This window comes from Megalobrama amblycephala, linkage group LG10, assembly GCF_018812025.1.
Source record: "Megalobrama amblycephala isolate DHTTF-2021 linkage group LG10, ASM1881202v1, whole genome shotgun sequence".
NCBI lineage: Eukaryota > Metazoa > Chordata > Actinopteri > Cypriniformes > Xenocyprididae > Megalobrama > Megalobrama amblycephala.
In genome coordinates, this window is record NC_063053.1 from 4,363,012 (window position 1) to 4,381,212 (window position 18,201).

General features: G+C 34.9%; 1 protein-coding gene across 2 annotated transcripts in view; it reads right to left on the reverse strand.

Annotated features, from left to right (window-relative positions):
- LOC125276508 (inositol polyphosphate-5-phosphatase A) overlaps positions 1–18,201 on the reverse strand; it is a 182,039-nt gene that overhangs the window by 47,760 nt on the left and 116,078 nt on the right. For both annotated transcript variants that reach the window (XM_048204033.1, XM_048204034.1), the window contains one exon: positions 11,580–11,664. In XM_048204033.1, coding sequence (XP_048059990.1) covers positions 11,580–11,664 — 85 coding nt within the window. The remainder of the gene's footprint in view (positions 1–11,579; positions 11,665–18,201) is intronic.

Sequence of the window (18,201 nt, forward strand, 5' to 3'; positions counted from 1 at the left end):
AACATGACATAAAATATAAAAACATAACATGACAACATAACACAAAACAACAAAATATAACATAAAAACAACATAACTACAAAACAACAAACCAAACAACAAAAAAATAAAATGAAAGATAAATATAACATAAAACAAAACATGACAAAACATAAAAAAATATCATAACATAAAACATATAAAAAAAAATAAAAAAAAATTAAAACAAGCCACAAATTTAACAAAACAAAAAACATACAACAACTACATAAAACATAACATGCATTTCCAATTGTAGCTGATCACAGACGTCCTCGAAGCATAGCTTAGTTTTATAGTTTTTGTCTATTTCTGTGTAAAAACAAACTGATCTGACACTGGCACATGGCCATCAATTAGAAAGCTCTTCAAATGTTGAAAAATGAAAGTTTTATGAGCCTCTGACTGCTCATTAATGAGCAGTTTACATCGCTCATTTACAGCGAGGGCTCGCTCGCGGCCCCACCTTTAATTTCGTGCCGCTCGGCCCTCAGAAAGACAGAGGACAAAAGAAGAAGAGATTGATGTTTACATGCGCCGCCCCACACAGGAGCCCAGCGCCGCAGATAGGGGGCGTCGGAGCGAGCGTGTCCTCGTCCGCGCATGAACCCAGCGAATTCACTCCAATTAAAACCAGTACAAGTTATGTCACGGGCTCAGTAGATCAAGTCAGTAATTAACCCCCCCGTCGGCCCCTATCAATCCTGAGATTAGAACGGCCGCCATTTTCCCACAAATTAAATTTACATTCTATTAAGTTTAATTAGGAGGGATTTTAAATATACTAGAGTCCCGGTGCACGGCCACGCCGCTGTCACTACACAAACTGATTCACTACCGGCAGAGCCCTGAGGTCCCGTCCCATCCCAGCATGCACCTCTGCCACAGCGGGGTCGAACGGAGCCCACGGCACACAGGTGGTCACCTCACATCTCTCTCACATATATACAGTCTCCCTGTGTCACGGATTCCATCATATTCTGATACCTTCACGTCATTTTCTCTGATTAGTTCAATTAGAGACACTAAAATATGTATCCTGAGACTCTTTGACCTTCAATTCAACCTTGTTAAAAGAAAATACACTGCAAAAAAAAAAAAAAAACATTTTCTTGTTAAAACATCTGTAATTATAAACAAGTACCAATATATGCATTATATCTTTAAGTATGTACTGTATAAAATGTCTTCAATTATAAAAAAGTATACATAAATAACTATCTTAAAGTATAAACTAGTATAAATAGATAAACATATACGTAAATATATTTTAGATATAAATTTATACTATTTTATATTTAAAAAGATATTTTAACTATATATTTATTTTTACTTTTTAATAATTAAATACATTTTATACTTAAAGGTTCTACATATGCTTAAAAATATTTAAGTATAAGTATAAGTATAAGACATCTTTATAAAAAAGTATGAATAAATATATACTTAAACTATCTTTAAGTGTAAACTAGTATAAATATATAAATATGAAATTATGAAATAAATATTTATATACTTACAATTTTTTTAGGTATATATTTATACAACTTCATAATTAAAGATGTTTTACACTTAACAGTCCTTAATTAAATATGTTTTGAGTATAAAATATCTTTCTAAAAAAGCATAAATAAATAAATATATACTTAAAATATCCAAATATAAATATATACTTAAATATATATTTAAGTACATATAGTGTCTTTAAGTGTAAAATATGTTTTAAAAAAGGTATTAATAAATAAAAATAAAATATCCAAGTGTAAACTAGTATAAACAAATATATATTTAAAATCTCTTTAATTATAAACAAGTTAAAAACTTAAAAGTTTGAATAAAATTTGAATAAAACTTGTGAAAGAATTAGTCAGGCAAAATACACAATCATTAATGAATGCTTCATCAGATGCACATTTGAATAAACTGGTGTGAATAAGCGTGTCTGTGTGCACTAGTGTAAATCAATCTCTAGTTAAACTGCAGGGGAAAAAAAAAAGAAAAAAAAAAAAAAAAAAATCAATGCAGCGGCGCAATCTGAGCCGAGCTCGGACCGAACACTAATTGTGCGGCTGACATTAATTGTCATTAAAGTGTTGAACTAGTTCCTCACTGCCAGACCAACACACACACACACACACACACACACACACACACTCTCACACACACATACAAATACTCAAGGCTACCTTGTTTACGTGCACACTTTACTGCACACACACACATCTCTAAATCATATGTCTATAAGAGCAGCGGATCTATTTTAACGAGTGCTGGCAAGTGATGACATCATACAGGCGGCTGCATGTGAGCGCCAGCCTTCAGGAACAGGTAAAACAACTCACATAAACCAGATTTTACTAGTCCAGAGTTTATGTGTGTGTGTGTGTGTGTGTGTGTGTGTGTGTGTGTGTGTGTGTGTGTGTGTGTGTGTGTGTGTGTGTGTGTGTGTGTGTTTCTGTGAGTATTCAGAGGTTACATCCACTGACCTCACGCACGCACACACACACACACACACACACACACACACAGTCAGCATCTCAATTATCCTTCAGCAGGTAATGAATTGTACTTTAGCGTTTCCGTCAGGAGCAGCATATAAACCCAGAATGCCCCATGGGAAAAAGGGTTTCAAAATTAAACACCCTATTAAACGAAATAAACTATTATTTACATTAAACTCAAAGTGCATTTTTACAGATGCACAAACTGAAAGCATTAATCCAGCAGATGATATGTTTATTAGACGCTGGCCTTAACTGAACCTCAAGGTCAAAAAAAAACTCTGCAATCAGGATCACAGAAAAAAATATTTATTTAATTAAATAAAATTTAATTAATTTAAATATTTCATTATTATATTAAAATACTATTAAATTCAATTAAATATATTATTTAATCAAATACAATAAAATTGTAATATACTATAATACTATTTTATTGAAATAATTTTTAAATAATTTCTATTATTATTTGTAATAAATGTCATTAGTGATGGATGGATGGATGGATGGAACCAAAGAATGATGCAACAATAGAACGATAGAGCGATAGATAGATAGATAGATAGATAGAACGATAGAACGATAGAACGATAGAACGAATGATAGATAGATAGAACATAGATAGATAGATAGATAGAACGATAGAATGATAGAACGAATGATAGAACGATAGATAGATAGAACGATAGAACGAATGATAGAACGATAGAACGAATGATAGAACGAATGATAGAACGAACGATAGAACGATAGATAGATAGAACGATAGAACGAACGATAGATAGATAGAACGAATGATAGAACGATAGATAGAACAATAGATAGAACGATAGATAGACAGAACGAACAAACGATAGAACGAACGATAGAATGAACGATAGATAGAATGATAGAATGATAGATAGATAGATAGATAGATAGTTAGATAGAACGATAGATAGAATGATAGAACGAACGATAGAACGAACGACAGAACGAACGACAGAACGAACGACAGCACGAACGATAGATAGATAGATAGATAGAAAGAATGATAGAACGAAAGAAAGAATGATAGAACGAATGATAGAACGAATGATAGAACGATAGATAGATAGATAGATAGAATGATAGAACGAACGATAGATAGATAGATAGATAGATAGAACGAATGATAGAACGAATGATAGAACGAACGATAGAACGATAGATAGATAGAACGATAGAACGAACGATAGATAGATAGAACGATAGATAGATAGATAGAACGATAGATAGAACGATAGAACGAATGATAGAACAATAGATAGAACAATAGATAGAACGATAGATAGACAGAACGAACAAACGATAGAACGAACGATAGAATGAACGATAGATAGAATGATAGAATGATAGATAGATAGATAGATAGATAGATAGATAGATAGATAGATAGACAGAACGATAGATAGAATGATAGAACGAACGATAGAACGAACGACAGAACGAACGACAGAACGAACGACAGCACAAACGATAGATAGATAGATCCAAAGAATGATGGAACAATAGATAGATAGATAGATAGATAGATAGATAGAAAGAATGATAGAACGAAAGAAAGAATGATAGAACGAATGATAGAACGAATGATAGAACGATAGATAGAACGATAGATAGATAGAATGATAGAACGAACGATAGATAGATAGATAGATAGAACGAATGATAGAACGAATGATAGAACGAACGATAGAACGCTAGATAGATAGAACGATAGAACGAACGATAGATAGAACGATAGATAGATAGATAGAACGATAGAACGAATGATAGAACAATAGATAGAACGATAGATAGACAGAACGAACAAACGATAGAACGAACGATAGAATGAACGATAGATAGAATGATAGAATGATAGATAGATAGATAGATAGACAGAACGATAGATAGAATGATAGAACGAACGATAGAACGATCGACAGAACGAACGACAGCACGAACGATAGATACACGTCACAGAACTCAAATAATTCACAGCACATAGAAACTCTTTCACCTAGATATTATCACATAGAGACTGTGTCTGTACCTCGAACTAGTAAATACAAAAAACTTCCGAAACCTTTTAAGGGTAAAAATTTAATTGATGTTCAAAAAATGAAAATCACAGATAAATCAGATAAACAAATGATAAAGCTTGGGTTACTGAATATTAGATCTATTTCTTCAAAAGCACTTATTGTAAATGAAATTATCACAGACAATAAACTAGACTTGCTGTGTTTGACAGAAACCTGGCTAAAACCAGACGATTACATTACTTTAAATGAATCTAGTCCTCAAGGTTATGATTATCGACACAATCCTCGACAGAAAGGCAAAGGGGGAGGTGTTGCTGTAATTTATAGTAATATATTCAGAATCATTCAAAAGAATTTCAAATATAACTCCTTTGAAGTGATGGTGCTTTATGTAACATTATGTAAGTTGACATTTGTGCTGGCTACTGTATACAGGCCACCAGGACACCATACTGACTTTATCAAAGAATTTGCTGATTTTCTATCAGAGTTAGTACTGGCTGCGGATAAAGTCCTTGTTGTTGGTGATTTTAATATCCATGTAGATAATAATAAAGACGCATTTGGATTGGCATTTGCAGACATTTTAAACTCTATTGGAGTTAGACAACACGTGTCAGGACCCACTCATTGTCGTAATCATACCTTAGATCTAATACTGTCGCATGGAATTGATATTGATGCTGTTGAAATTCTACAGCAGAGCGATGATATATCAGATCATTATTTAGTGTCGTGTATAATACAATTAGCCAAGGCTACAAAACCACCACCCAGCCATAAATATTGTAGAACCATCACGTCTACCACTAAAGATTGCTTTATAAATAATCTCCCCGAGCAGTTTCATCGCCTTAGTATACCTGACAACTTAGAAGAACTCGATGCTGCAACAGAAACTATTGGCTCTCTCTTTTCCAGCACATTAGATGCAGTCGCTCCTTTACGTCTAAAGAAGATTAAGGAAACTAATCCAACGCCGTGGTATGATGAGCACACTCGGGCTCTAAAACGAGCTGTTAGAAAAACTGAACGTAGTTGGAAGAAAACAAAACTAGAAGTTTTTCGCCTTTCGTGGAAAGAAAAAATGATTGAGTACAGAACGGCTATAAGAAATGCTAGATCTACTTATTTTTCAAATCTCTTAATAGAAAACAAACATAATCCTAGGTATTTATTTGACACAGTGGCTAAATTAACTAGAAACAGAGATTCAACTGCTGACGTTTCCATAGAGCACAGCAGTAATGACTTTATGAACTTCTTTACTTGCAAGATTGATAATATTAGAGAGAAAATTAAAAACATGCAACCGTCCACAGTTTCGCTTCAGACAGTGCACTGTAGTGTCCCTGAGGTAAAACTAGAATCATTCGCCGCTATAGGAGAGGAAGAATTATCTAAACTTATCAAATCATCAAAATCAACGACATGTATGTTAGACCCAATGCCGATTAAACTACTGAAAGAAATGCTTCCAGAGGTCGTAGGTCCACTTCTTGATATAATTAATTCATCCTTAACACTAGGATACGTGCCAAAAACCTTTAAGCAGGCTATTATTAAACCTCTTATTAAAAAACCTCAACTAGATCCGAGAGATTTAGTAAATTACAGGCCAATCTCGAATCTACCTTTTCTGTCAAAGATACTAGAAAAGGCAGTTTCAACACAACTGTGCTCCTTTTTAGAAAGAAATGGAATCTGTGAGGATTTCCAGTCAGGATTTAGACCATACCATAGTACTGAGACTGCTCTCGTTAGAGTTACAAATGATCTACTCTTATCATCCGATCGTGGCTGTATTTCTCTATTAGTGTTATTAGATCTCAGTGCTGCTTTTGACACTATCGATCACAACATTCTTTTAAAAAGACTTGAAAACTATATTGGCATTAGTGGAATTGCTTTGGCATGGTTCAAATCGTACTTATCTGACCGTTATCAGTCTGTAGTAGTTAATGAAGAGATGTCGTATCGCTCACAAGTTCAATATGGAGTACCACAAGGCTCAGTACTAGGACCGTTGCTTTTCACTCTGTACATGCTGCCCTTAGGAGAGATAATTAGGAAGCATGGTGTTAGTTTTCACTGCTACGCTGATGATACTCAGCTCTATATTTCCTCGCGCCCTGACGAAACCTACAAATTCACAAAACTAACAGAATGCATAGCTGACATTAAAAACTGGATGACAAGAAATTTCTTATTATTAAATTCAGAAAAAACTGATATCCTAATCTTTGGACCAAAAACTTCCTCACGAAAAAACCTTGAATACTCCCTAACACTTGACGGGTGCTCCATTAAACCTTCGTCCTCAGTTAGGAACCTGGGTGTGCTCTTCGATACCAATCTTTCATTTGAAAGTCATGTTTCTAGTATCTGTAAAACCGCCTTCTTCCATCTAAAAAATATATCTAAATTACGACATATGCTCTCAATGACAAATGCGGAACAGTTGGTTCATGCATTCATGACCTCAAGACTAGATTATTGTAACGCTCTACTGGGTGGTTGTTCTGCTCGGCTTTTAAACAGACTACAGTTGGTCCAAAATGCGGCAGCTAGAGTTCTTACTAGAACCAGAAAGTATGACCATATTAGTCCAGTTCTGTCAACATTACATTGGCTCCCTATTAAACATCGTATAGATTTTAAAATCTTGCTACTTACTTATAAAGCTCTAAATGGTTTAGCTCCCCAGTACCTAAGTGAGCTCTTAATGCATTATAGTCTTATAGTCGTTTATTGCGATCTCAGAATTCAGGCCAGTTGATAATACCCAGAATATCAAAATCAACTGAAGGCGGCAGATCCTTTTCCTATTTAGCACCTAAACTCTGGAACAATCTTCCTAGCATTGTTCGGGAAGCAGACACACTCTGTCAGTTTAAATCTAGACTAAAAACACATCTCTTTGCTCTTGCATACACATAACACATTATCAATACATTAACATTTTTCAAATCCGTTAAAGGATTGTTACGCTGCAATAATTAGGTCGGCCGGAACCGAGAACATTTCCTATAACACTAGATATACCTGTACATCAGAATAAGAATGGCATCTACGCTAATATCTGTCTCTCTGCTTATCCTGAGGTTTGCCGGGTGCTGGATCCAGGCCGTATCCAGATCAGATGGAGAACCTGTGTCTGGACCTGACTACAACGTAGCCCAGGAGACAATGGGCCTACAGATCCAGTTCTGGCTGCATCTATAATTCAGATTTTTAATCCCCGTATCCGCTTACATATATTTATATATAATCTATTTTTAATCTCTATAATAAAAATGTATAATTCAGATTTTGATCTCCATATCCATTTACATATATTATATATATCTTCCAAGGGGTTTTTTCCCTCCTAGGACTTTTTTCCCAGTGTTAGCACGCTGGGTTTTTCTCCTAGGGGGTTTTTTCCACCCCTGGGAGTCAGCCGACATTGGCTTAATGTAGCACCATCTTGTATATGTTACATATTACCACGCTTGTTTGTACAGCTTATTTTTAACCACTTCCCTTTTTTCTGTGCTTCTAATATGTAAAGCTGCTTTGAAACAATTACCAATTGTAAAAGCGCTATATAAATAAATTTGACTTGACTTGACTAGATAGATAGATAGATAGAAAGAATGATAGAACGAAAGAAAGAATGATAGAACGAATGATAGAACGAATGATAGAACGAAAGATAGATAGATAGAATGATAGAACGATAGATAGATAGATAGATAGATAGAACGAATGATAGAACGAATGATAGAACGAACGATAGAACGATAGATAGATAGATAGAACGATAGAACGAACGATAGATAGATAGAACGATAGATAGATAGATAGATAGAACGATAGAACGAATGATAGAACAATAGATAGAACAATAGATAGAACGATAGATAGACAGAACGAACAAACGATAGAACGAACGATAGAATGAACGATAGATAGAATGATAGAATGATAGATAGATAGATAGATAGACAGAACGATAGATAGAATGATAGAACGAACAATAGAACGAACGACAGAACGAACGACAGCACAAACGATAGATAGATAGATAGATAGATCCAAAGAATGATGGAACAATAGATAGATAGATAGATAGAACCATAGAATAATGGAACGATAGATAGATAGATAGATAGATAGATAGATAGATAGATAGAACGAATGATAGAACGATAGAACGATAGATAGATAGAACGAACGATAGATAGATAGAACGATAGATAGAACGATAGAACGAATGATAGAACGAACGATAGAACGAACGACAGATAGATAGAACGAACGAACGATAGAACGAATGATAGAATGAACGATGGAACGATAGAATGATAGATAGAATGATAGAACGAACGATAGAACGAACGACAGCACGAACGATAGATAGATAGATAGAACGATAGAACGAACAACAGAACGAACGACAGCACGAATGATAGATAGATAGATAGAACGATAGAACGAACGACAGAACGAACGACAGCACGAACGATAGATAGATAGATAGATAGATAGATAGATAGATAGATAGATAGATAGATAGATAGATAGATAGATAGATAGATAGATAGATAGATAGATGGCGTAATGATGCTGAAGATCAAACAATAAATAGCATCACGGGAAAAAAATACATTTTAAAATATATTACAATAGAAAAGTTATTGTAAATTGTATACTATATCACACATATAAAGATTATACAAAAAAACTTGATGCACAGATACACACTAATCAAACTATTGAAAAAGTCCTATGTCATGTGACGTGCTGAATGATGAAGGTACGGAGGTCTGATCATCGAGGCTCTTTTCAGAGCCACACCACACAGGATGAAACCCGTCCTGCATCATTAGAGCTCAAGCAGCAATTCAACAGCACAACAATTCAACGAGCACCTCCTTCCTGTCACCCCCAACCAACAACACACAGGACCTGAGTGAGAACAATGAGCCACGTCTCACACACAGGCGGATTCAGCGCGGTTCTGCTGAGGTGGTTTACGGCCCTCAGATATACGACTCATTAGGGTCCTCAGGGGCCCAGCTGTGTTTGCCGAGCGGCCCTCCACGAGCATTGTTATGTGAGGAGGCTTTTCTCTGGCCTCTCACTCACACTCACACTCATTGTGTGCTAATGATGCCTTTTAAAACACAACTCAGAGCGTGAGGACCCTTCAGCTGGGTCTGTGAGGACATGAGATACGCAACACACTCTCATTATCATCTAAAGATAGTATGTGAAACATATTACTCAATTCATAGTTTTCATGTGACGTCACGCCCTTATAGGAGGGCTTTCCTCCATTGGCCACCTGTCATTTTTACCAAGTTTGTACTGAGTACTAATGTGATAAGACAGTGATATTAAAAGACCAAATTCAAAACACAGCTTATTGATGATGCATACTATATACAGGCGAGCAGATGAATCAGAATATAAGTGCAATGCACAGTTTCTCATTAAGTGTTTTCGCAGGTTGCATTCATCTGCTCAACTGTATATAGTATGCATCATCAATACAGCGTTTACTGAATTAGATCTTTAATTATACATTAAGGCACTTTCTAAGTGTAGAACGTCCCACTGTTTTTAGTGATAGAAATACTGCAGCAGGTGCTATATATCGATCAAGAGTGTAAAACTTGCATTTTGCTCACATGTTTTTGTTTTAATTCTATTGAGAGGTGATCTAAATATTTGTGGATTGAATAATTGGATTTTTTTTTTTTTTAAATGTAAGTATTTTGAAGTGTTTATAATTTTTTTTTAAGTATTTTTAAATAATAATCTACATTGTCTTTAAATAATATATATTTTTTAAAACTTTTAATATTTGTTTAAATAATCTATTTTATTAGTATCACAAAACACTTGTCACAATATGAAATTTATATATATATATATATATATATATATTTTTTTTTATTTTATTTTATTTTTTTTTTTGAGGGGGGGCAAGATAATGTATTATTAAAATAAAATGGCAAACACTGATCTCATTTAAGCGCAAAAAAATACTATATCATAAACAAAGATTCTAAACTTTCCAGTTTGGAAAAAAAAATGGTATTTTGAAGTGTTTAGAATTTTTAAGTATTTTAAAATAATAATCTATATTGTCTATATCTTATAATCTACATTTTATTTTTTAAATAATATATATTTATTTATATTTATATTCAAATAATATATTTCATTATTACTGCAAAACACTTTCATCACAATATCAATGTATATATATATATATAAGGTTTTTTTTTTTTGCAAGATAATGTATTATTAGAATAAAATGCAAACACTCTGATCTCATTTAAGTGCAGAAAAATACTTTATCGTAAATAAAGATTCAAACTCCAAACTTTCCAGTTTGCATTCAAATTCAGCTTGTCATTTCATTTTCATTCATACAGTGTTACAAATCAAGATGCACCTTCTACAGATGTGAAACAACAACACGGATGAATGATTTTCTAAAGACAGTATGTGAAACACATAATGCAATAGTAAAAGTTTCAAATAGTAGCATGCAACCAGTGTTGTCACATGACCTCAGTACGGGCATGTTATTTTGTGTCAAAATGTTGTAACTTGTAAGTCAAGGTGATGTTAAAAACACTGAGCACAATGCATTGTGGGACACAATTTATTTTAGGGTACTCAAGTGGTGTGTTCAGTTGCACATTTCAGCAAATGCAGTAGGTCACACAAGTATCCTATGCGGTATACTTCAAAGATAATATGAGCAGTATGGTAGTAATCAACAGCGCTGTCACATGACTTCACATGCATGTTCAATTATCTTGGAAATAAAAACTTTTTAACTCTTAAAAGTAAATGTTGTGCAGTGTGTTCTGTTGCACGTTTTAGCAAATTTAGTGGGACACACACGTCGGTATACTTCAAAAAGTATGATAGAATGCTGTTGTGAACACGGCCAGAGTATGAGAGACCGTTTCATGCTTGTGTGAGACACTGTGAGTGTTTGACTGACCTCAATGACCTGCTTGGAGTCCAACCTGAAGTTAAAGTCACCGAAGACGAAATACGGCAGTCGCTCGAACCGCTGATCCGTGATCCTGCAGAGAGATTGAGACACACACAGAGTCAGACATGATCTGTACAGCAGCCCCACCTAGTGGACGAGTGTGCGTGAGTGAGACAGTGACAGATGATTGACAGCTGATCGGCAGTGACGTTACACTGAATCACTAATGACAATGTTTCTAGGTCGTATTGCTCGAGTGCGTGTTCCGCTGCGCTCACTCTCAAATCCCACAGGACGATTCATGAAGTGCAGAACTCAAGAGGTCTCAGCAACGTCTCTCTGGCCGCTTAAAAAAATGCACCTTAAACGAGGGATAATTAACTCCCCATAGCAAATAATTTACTTGAGAGAGTGATGAAGAATTAGAGCTGGAGTGTATGTGTGTGGATTAATGGAAAGAGGATGCTAGGCCGGCTAATCGCCGGGATAAATCTCAGCTCACTCCCAACACCTAATAACAATGTATTTATGGCCCCGTAAAAGAGAAGCCTCTCTGCCTGCGGCCGCGCTCATAAAACACACACTTTTACATCTCTGAAGCTTCGTTGGCACTCAAGCTCACGGCACAACTCTCGGGATCAGCTCGACATGATCTCAAACGAGTAAAACAGAGATGATGAGATCTGATTTCTTCAGTCCTATCCGAGGCCTGCTCACAGTCACAACACACAAGCATTTCTAACCCTAACAACACAGTAACCATTCAGAACACGCTAGATAATATAGATGTCTTTACTACCTTTCTGGGCCTTGAAAGTGATAATTAAATTGCTGTCTATGGAGGAGTCAGAGAGCTCTCAGATTTCATCAATGTTTCTTATTTTGTGTTCTGAAGATGAACGAAGGTCTTACGGGTGTGGAACGACATGAGGTTTACAGAGTTCAAAAATCGAGTTGGACATATGACATTGTATTTTTGTGCCAAATACACTCCTTCAGGGTTCGTATAAGTTTTGTAAAGTTTTTTTTGTGTATGGCCCTGTATGACATCATAAAGGGTGGAATTCCTTGTATGGGCACTTCTCCCAGAAGAGAAACTATCAACTTCAGATCTTCACCAAGGGCAAGATGTAGAAGACTCTGTGAGACAGCAAGTCACTTCACTTTAGGCAGAAGATGACGTCTCCCAACCACCAGTCACTACAGCCATAGGCTAGACTGGGATATTCACAGTTTTAAAGGTCCCGTTTTTCGTGTTTTTTTGAAGCTTTGATTGTGTTTATAGTGTGCAATATAACATGTGTTCATGTTTCGCGTGTAAAAAAACACAGTATTTTTCACATAATTTACTTATCTGTATACCGCTGTTTCCACTGTCATAAAAACGGGCTGATGACTTCCTTGTTCTATGAAGTCCCTCCTTCAGAAATACGTAACGAGTTCTGATTGTGCCAGCGGTTCCTGTGTTGTGATTCGACAGCAGCTCTTAGCGCTCCTTGCCCGGAAAAGTCACGCCTCTTACCATAACGTGGAGATGCATGCGCTCAGTGTTATTGTAAACATGTCTTTAATTTTACCCTATCAATTTGAGCCGGAATCAGACCCGGTGATTGGACTGCGGGATGAAAATAACAGCGTTTCGACGACATGGCGACAAACACACTCTACAAACGCAACTCTTGTGTATTCCTGTGGGCGGAGGTTAGTCAAAAAACTGTTTTAGTGACGTCATTAAAGAAGGAAGTAGAGGGATGTAGTCCAAACTGGCCGTTCGATGTAGGCGACTTCTGTTAAATAAAATATCTCGCTTGGCATTGAACTTTGAGCTTTAAAATTTTACAGATTTTATTTATACTCTAACAACAACATTACACACTAACTAAAGTTTGAAACATGGGATCACGAAGAACGGGACCTTTAAAGGTGCCGTAGAACGTCTTTTCAAAAGATGTAATATGAGTCTAAGGTGTCCCCTGAATGTGTCTGTGAAGTTTCAGCTCAAAATACCCCATAGTTTTTTTTTTTATTAATTTTTGGGGAATCATTAACTATGCACCGATTCAGGCTGCGGCCCCTTTAAATCTCTCGCTCCCTGCCCTCCCGAGCTCTCGACTATAAGTGCAGTTATAAAGTGCATAAACAAAGTTCACACAGCTAATATAACCCTCAAATGGATCTTTACAAGATGTTTGTCATTCATGTTGTATGCATGCATCGATTCCTGTGAGTACAGTATTTATTTGGATGTTTACATTTGATTCTGAATGAGTTTGAGGCTATATGCTCTGTGGCTAACGGGCTAATGCTACACTTTTGGGGAGATTTATAAAGAATGAAGTTGTGTTTATGAATTATACAGACTGCAAGTGTTTAAAAATGAAAATAGCGACGGCTCTTGTCTCCGTGAATACAGTAAGAAACGATGGTAACATTAACCACATTTAACAGAACATTAGCAACATGCTAATGAAACATTTAGAAAGACAATTTACAAATATCACTAAAAATATCATGTTATCATGGATCATGTCAGTTATTATTGCTCCATCTGCCATTTTTCGCTATTGTTCTTGCTTGCTTACCTAGTCTGATGATTCAGCTGTGCACAGATCCAGACGTTAATACTGGCTGCCCTTGTCTAATGCCTTGTACATGAGCTGGCATATGCAAATATTGGGGTCGTACATATTAATGATCCCGACTGTTACGTAACAGTCGGTGTTATGTTTAGATTCGCCTGTTTTCCGGAGGTCTTTTAAACAAATTAGATTTATATAAGGAGGAGGAAACAATGGAGTTTGAAACTCAACGTATGTCTTTCCATGTACTGAACTCTTGTTATTCAACTATGCCAAGATAAATTCAATTTTTGAAAAATTAAAAAAATTCTAATTGATTCTAGGGCACCTTTAACTTCTGTAGTACACCATTCTGAAGGATGACTGGCTTTTCATTTCTACTGTATGATCTACACATCAACCAGAGCAAAAGCAAGAGCACACCTATCAATGTGCTTTGTTCGGGTTACTGAAGTCATCGGCAGCGCTGCACAGGACTCGAGGCTCAAGAAAGATTTGTCATTTTGTTTTTAGACCACAAAATCAACAATGTCACCAAAGCAGTGTCTTTTTGGTTGTGAGGGAAAGATAACCTTGTTCAGCTTCCCAAAGAACCAGGCATTAAGGGAACAGTGGATGCAGTTTGTTTTTCTGGGGCAGCAACAGTTGTGCACATGTGTTTGTTTGTTCCCAGCTTTTCGGTGATGAATGTTTTATAATGATGAATTTTATAATTAAGGCCCAGTTCAATGCTGGATTTGCAGATCATTTTAAACTGAAAGATGGAGCAGTCTCAGCAATAAAAGATCCCAGTCAGGAGTCGGAACCACAGGTGATATAAAACTGCATCAAATGTCTGTGTTCTGTTGGCAATCTGCGCGTAAGTGTATATAATGTAAACAACACAAACGTATAATGAATCAAAAGTTATCCAGGGATAATGCGATGATGGATTGCTCACAACTCTTTAGCTCCGCCCATGACATGCCTCCAGGAGCTCGACTGTTTTCATAAAGAAGTGGTACAGCATATCTGTCTTTTATAAATATGATAAAACTAAAGGCTCTTCGGAGATATGAAGGATGCAATACTACTCTATAGGTACTCAAGATTAACATGAGATTGTCATAAACTTTGTGTGTTATGTCCCCTTTAAATATAATATTTATATAATTAAAAAAAATATAAAATGAAATATTTATAATTATTATTTAATTAATTAATATTAATTTAAATTACACTTTTAATTTTGTAAAAAATATATAAAAGATACTTTTTGTCTGTAGTCAATTGTATATTTTTATTATTTATATTTAATATGTATTATAATAATATTTATATACTTCCATATAAATATACATATTTAAATAATTATATTTATTTTTATTTAATTTATTATTATTTAAATTATATTTTAAATCATGTAAAATGTATATACAAGATAATATACATCTTTGCAATGAAATTCATATTTTTATTATTATTTATTTCTATTTAATATTTATTAAACAATTTGTATAAATAATTCTAAATAAATTTTAATTGATATATTTATTATTACTATATATATATATATATATATATATTTATTTATTTATTTATTAGGGGTAAATGTGTATAAAACTCCATAGTCCAAAAACTACAGTAGTACATATTTAAACTATGTTACTTCAGGTCTGGAAAACAATGTTCAAAAATACCATGGTAAAAGCATGTGACTGGTTGTTGGAGACACCTGTGTGTGAAACGAGAGACAGCAATGTGCATAAAGTGTGTCTGAAACGAGAGCATTTTGAGCTCTAGTAAAGCGTTTTCCGTCTCTCTCTGTCTGTCTGCGGGCGGCTTTATCTCAGTAATAGGCATGTCTAATGCGATGGCCCGCCGGGTTTTGTCCTCAGACCCAAGTCATGAGCAGCGGGTCAGAAGGTAACGCTCTGTTTACACGCTCATTTCCTAAAGCTCTCACGCTGACCCGCCATGCCGAGGCCCTGACTTTTAGCCCGGCCCCTGGGGGCCCCACAGAGTCACACATTAGACACAGCGCTGCGGCCGTGAATGGGCCGTCAGGTGGGGGGTCCGTGACACATTCAGACACACTGTAACAGAACTAACACACTATACTCAACAGAGTTACCATATCCACATTTTATGGGACCTACTGGGAAATGAATATCACAGTTTTATATGTGGCAAAAAACTAAGATCAGACTTGAGGGTGCTGGAACCTTACACACCAGACAGGAAGAAACCACCTAGCAACCATCCAGAACACCCTAGCAACACCCTAGCAACCATAATTCCAATCAATAATGTAAATAATTATTTATTAATTTATTTATTACATTTATTATTTATTATTCATCTCATCTATTATTATTAATTTTGTAAAAACTTATGATATAGTTTGTTTCTGTAGTGAAATGTATATTTGTATATTTGTATTTATTTTTATGACATTTATTATTGAATATAATGTTTATATTTTTTTAAAAATACAAAGTATATATATATATATATATATATATATATATATATATATATATATATATTTAATTTATTTTTATTTGAAATACACATATATATATATATATATATATATATATATATATATATATATATATATATATATATATATATATATATATAAAATGATATGTACATCTGCAATGATATGTATATTTTTAATATTTATTATTTATTATTATTAATATTAATATTATTATTATTATTATTATTATTATTTAAAGTACATTTTTTACTTTTGTAAATCACACACACACACAAAAAAAATGTTACCATGAAAGAGTTGTGAAAAAAAAAAAAAATGCAGTAATGTCTATAATAATAATGTTTAATATCTAAGCCATGTTACTTTATGTCCAGAAAACTATGTTCAAAAGTTTGGTGGTAGAAGCATGTGACTGGTTTCTGGAGACACCTGTGTGTGAAGCGGTTCATTGAGCGGTGCTGTGGAGACACCAGTCACGCTCACAAAGAGCTGGACGGCACTAATGCAGCTATTGTCCCACACTGGAGGAGAATCCAGGGAGAATGTTGGTATTCCGGGGAATGTGCTCACTGACGGCCGGGTCAATGGACCACCGGAGGCCTCAGGACTGACCTTTGACCTTCAGAGGTGACCACCCTCTGACTGCTGCAGTTCACAACATTCCCTCGGAGCTGTCAGGTGTATGTGTGTGGGTGTGTGTGTGAATGTGTGTGTTGTCAATGAGGGGTTATGGGATATGCTGAAATGATATCAAAAATGTGAAAATCACTTTTTAACAAAAAAAAAAAACCCAAACTTTTTAAAATCTCTATTTTGCACAAAATATACCTTATATATACATATATTATAAATAAAAACAAATAAATAAAAAAATATATCTTATCTTGTATAAAATAAGAAATAAATAATACAAAATAAATAAATAAAAATAAACATTCATTTAAATATCTATATAGAGGGTATGCACATGATGTCACAGTAGGCAGAGTCACTGCGGTAACACCCACTGACTGACAGCGTTGGTGTTCGGCGTGAATGTAGTAAAAAAACACAAAATACGCATTTAAAATGGAAAAGAGTTGTGCGACTGACTATAAACAGATTCAACAAGGAACTGGAGCTATCTTTATACAGACTGCTGAAAGCTACAGGAAAGACAAGAACATTGATCACTGCAAAACAACTGGACTCCAGGAAGAGAAACATGGATTTGCAGTTACCGTTTTGTGTCAGAACAGGCAGATATATTGAATTTCGGGGGGAAAAAATCATACCCTCGGTCATATATTGTATTGACGACTTGTCTATTAAATATTACCATCTTATATTCTGTTAAGTATGGATGGATGGATGGATGGATGGAGCTTACATTTATCCAGATAAAAGTTTCTACAAAATATATTAAAAAACATGAATATCCATTGATCTCCTTGTCACATTTATCCCATCTTGGAGTTCGACCAAGTGTCAAATCAAATGTATTATTTCCAAGCAGCTTTACAGAAATTCATAATGTTCTGTCTATAATGCCTTAGTGCTTTAACAAGTTTTGTTTTGGGTG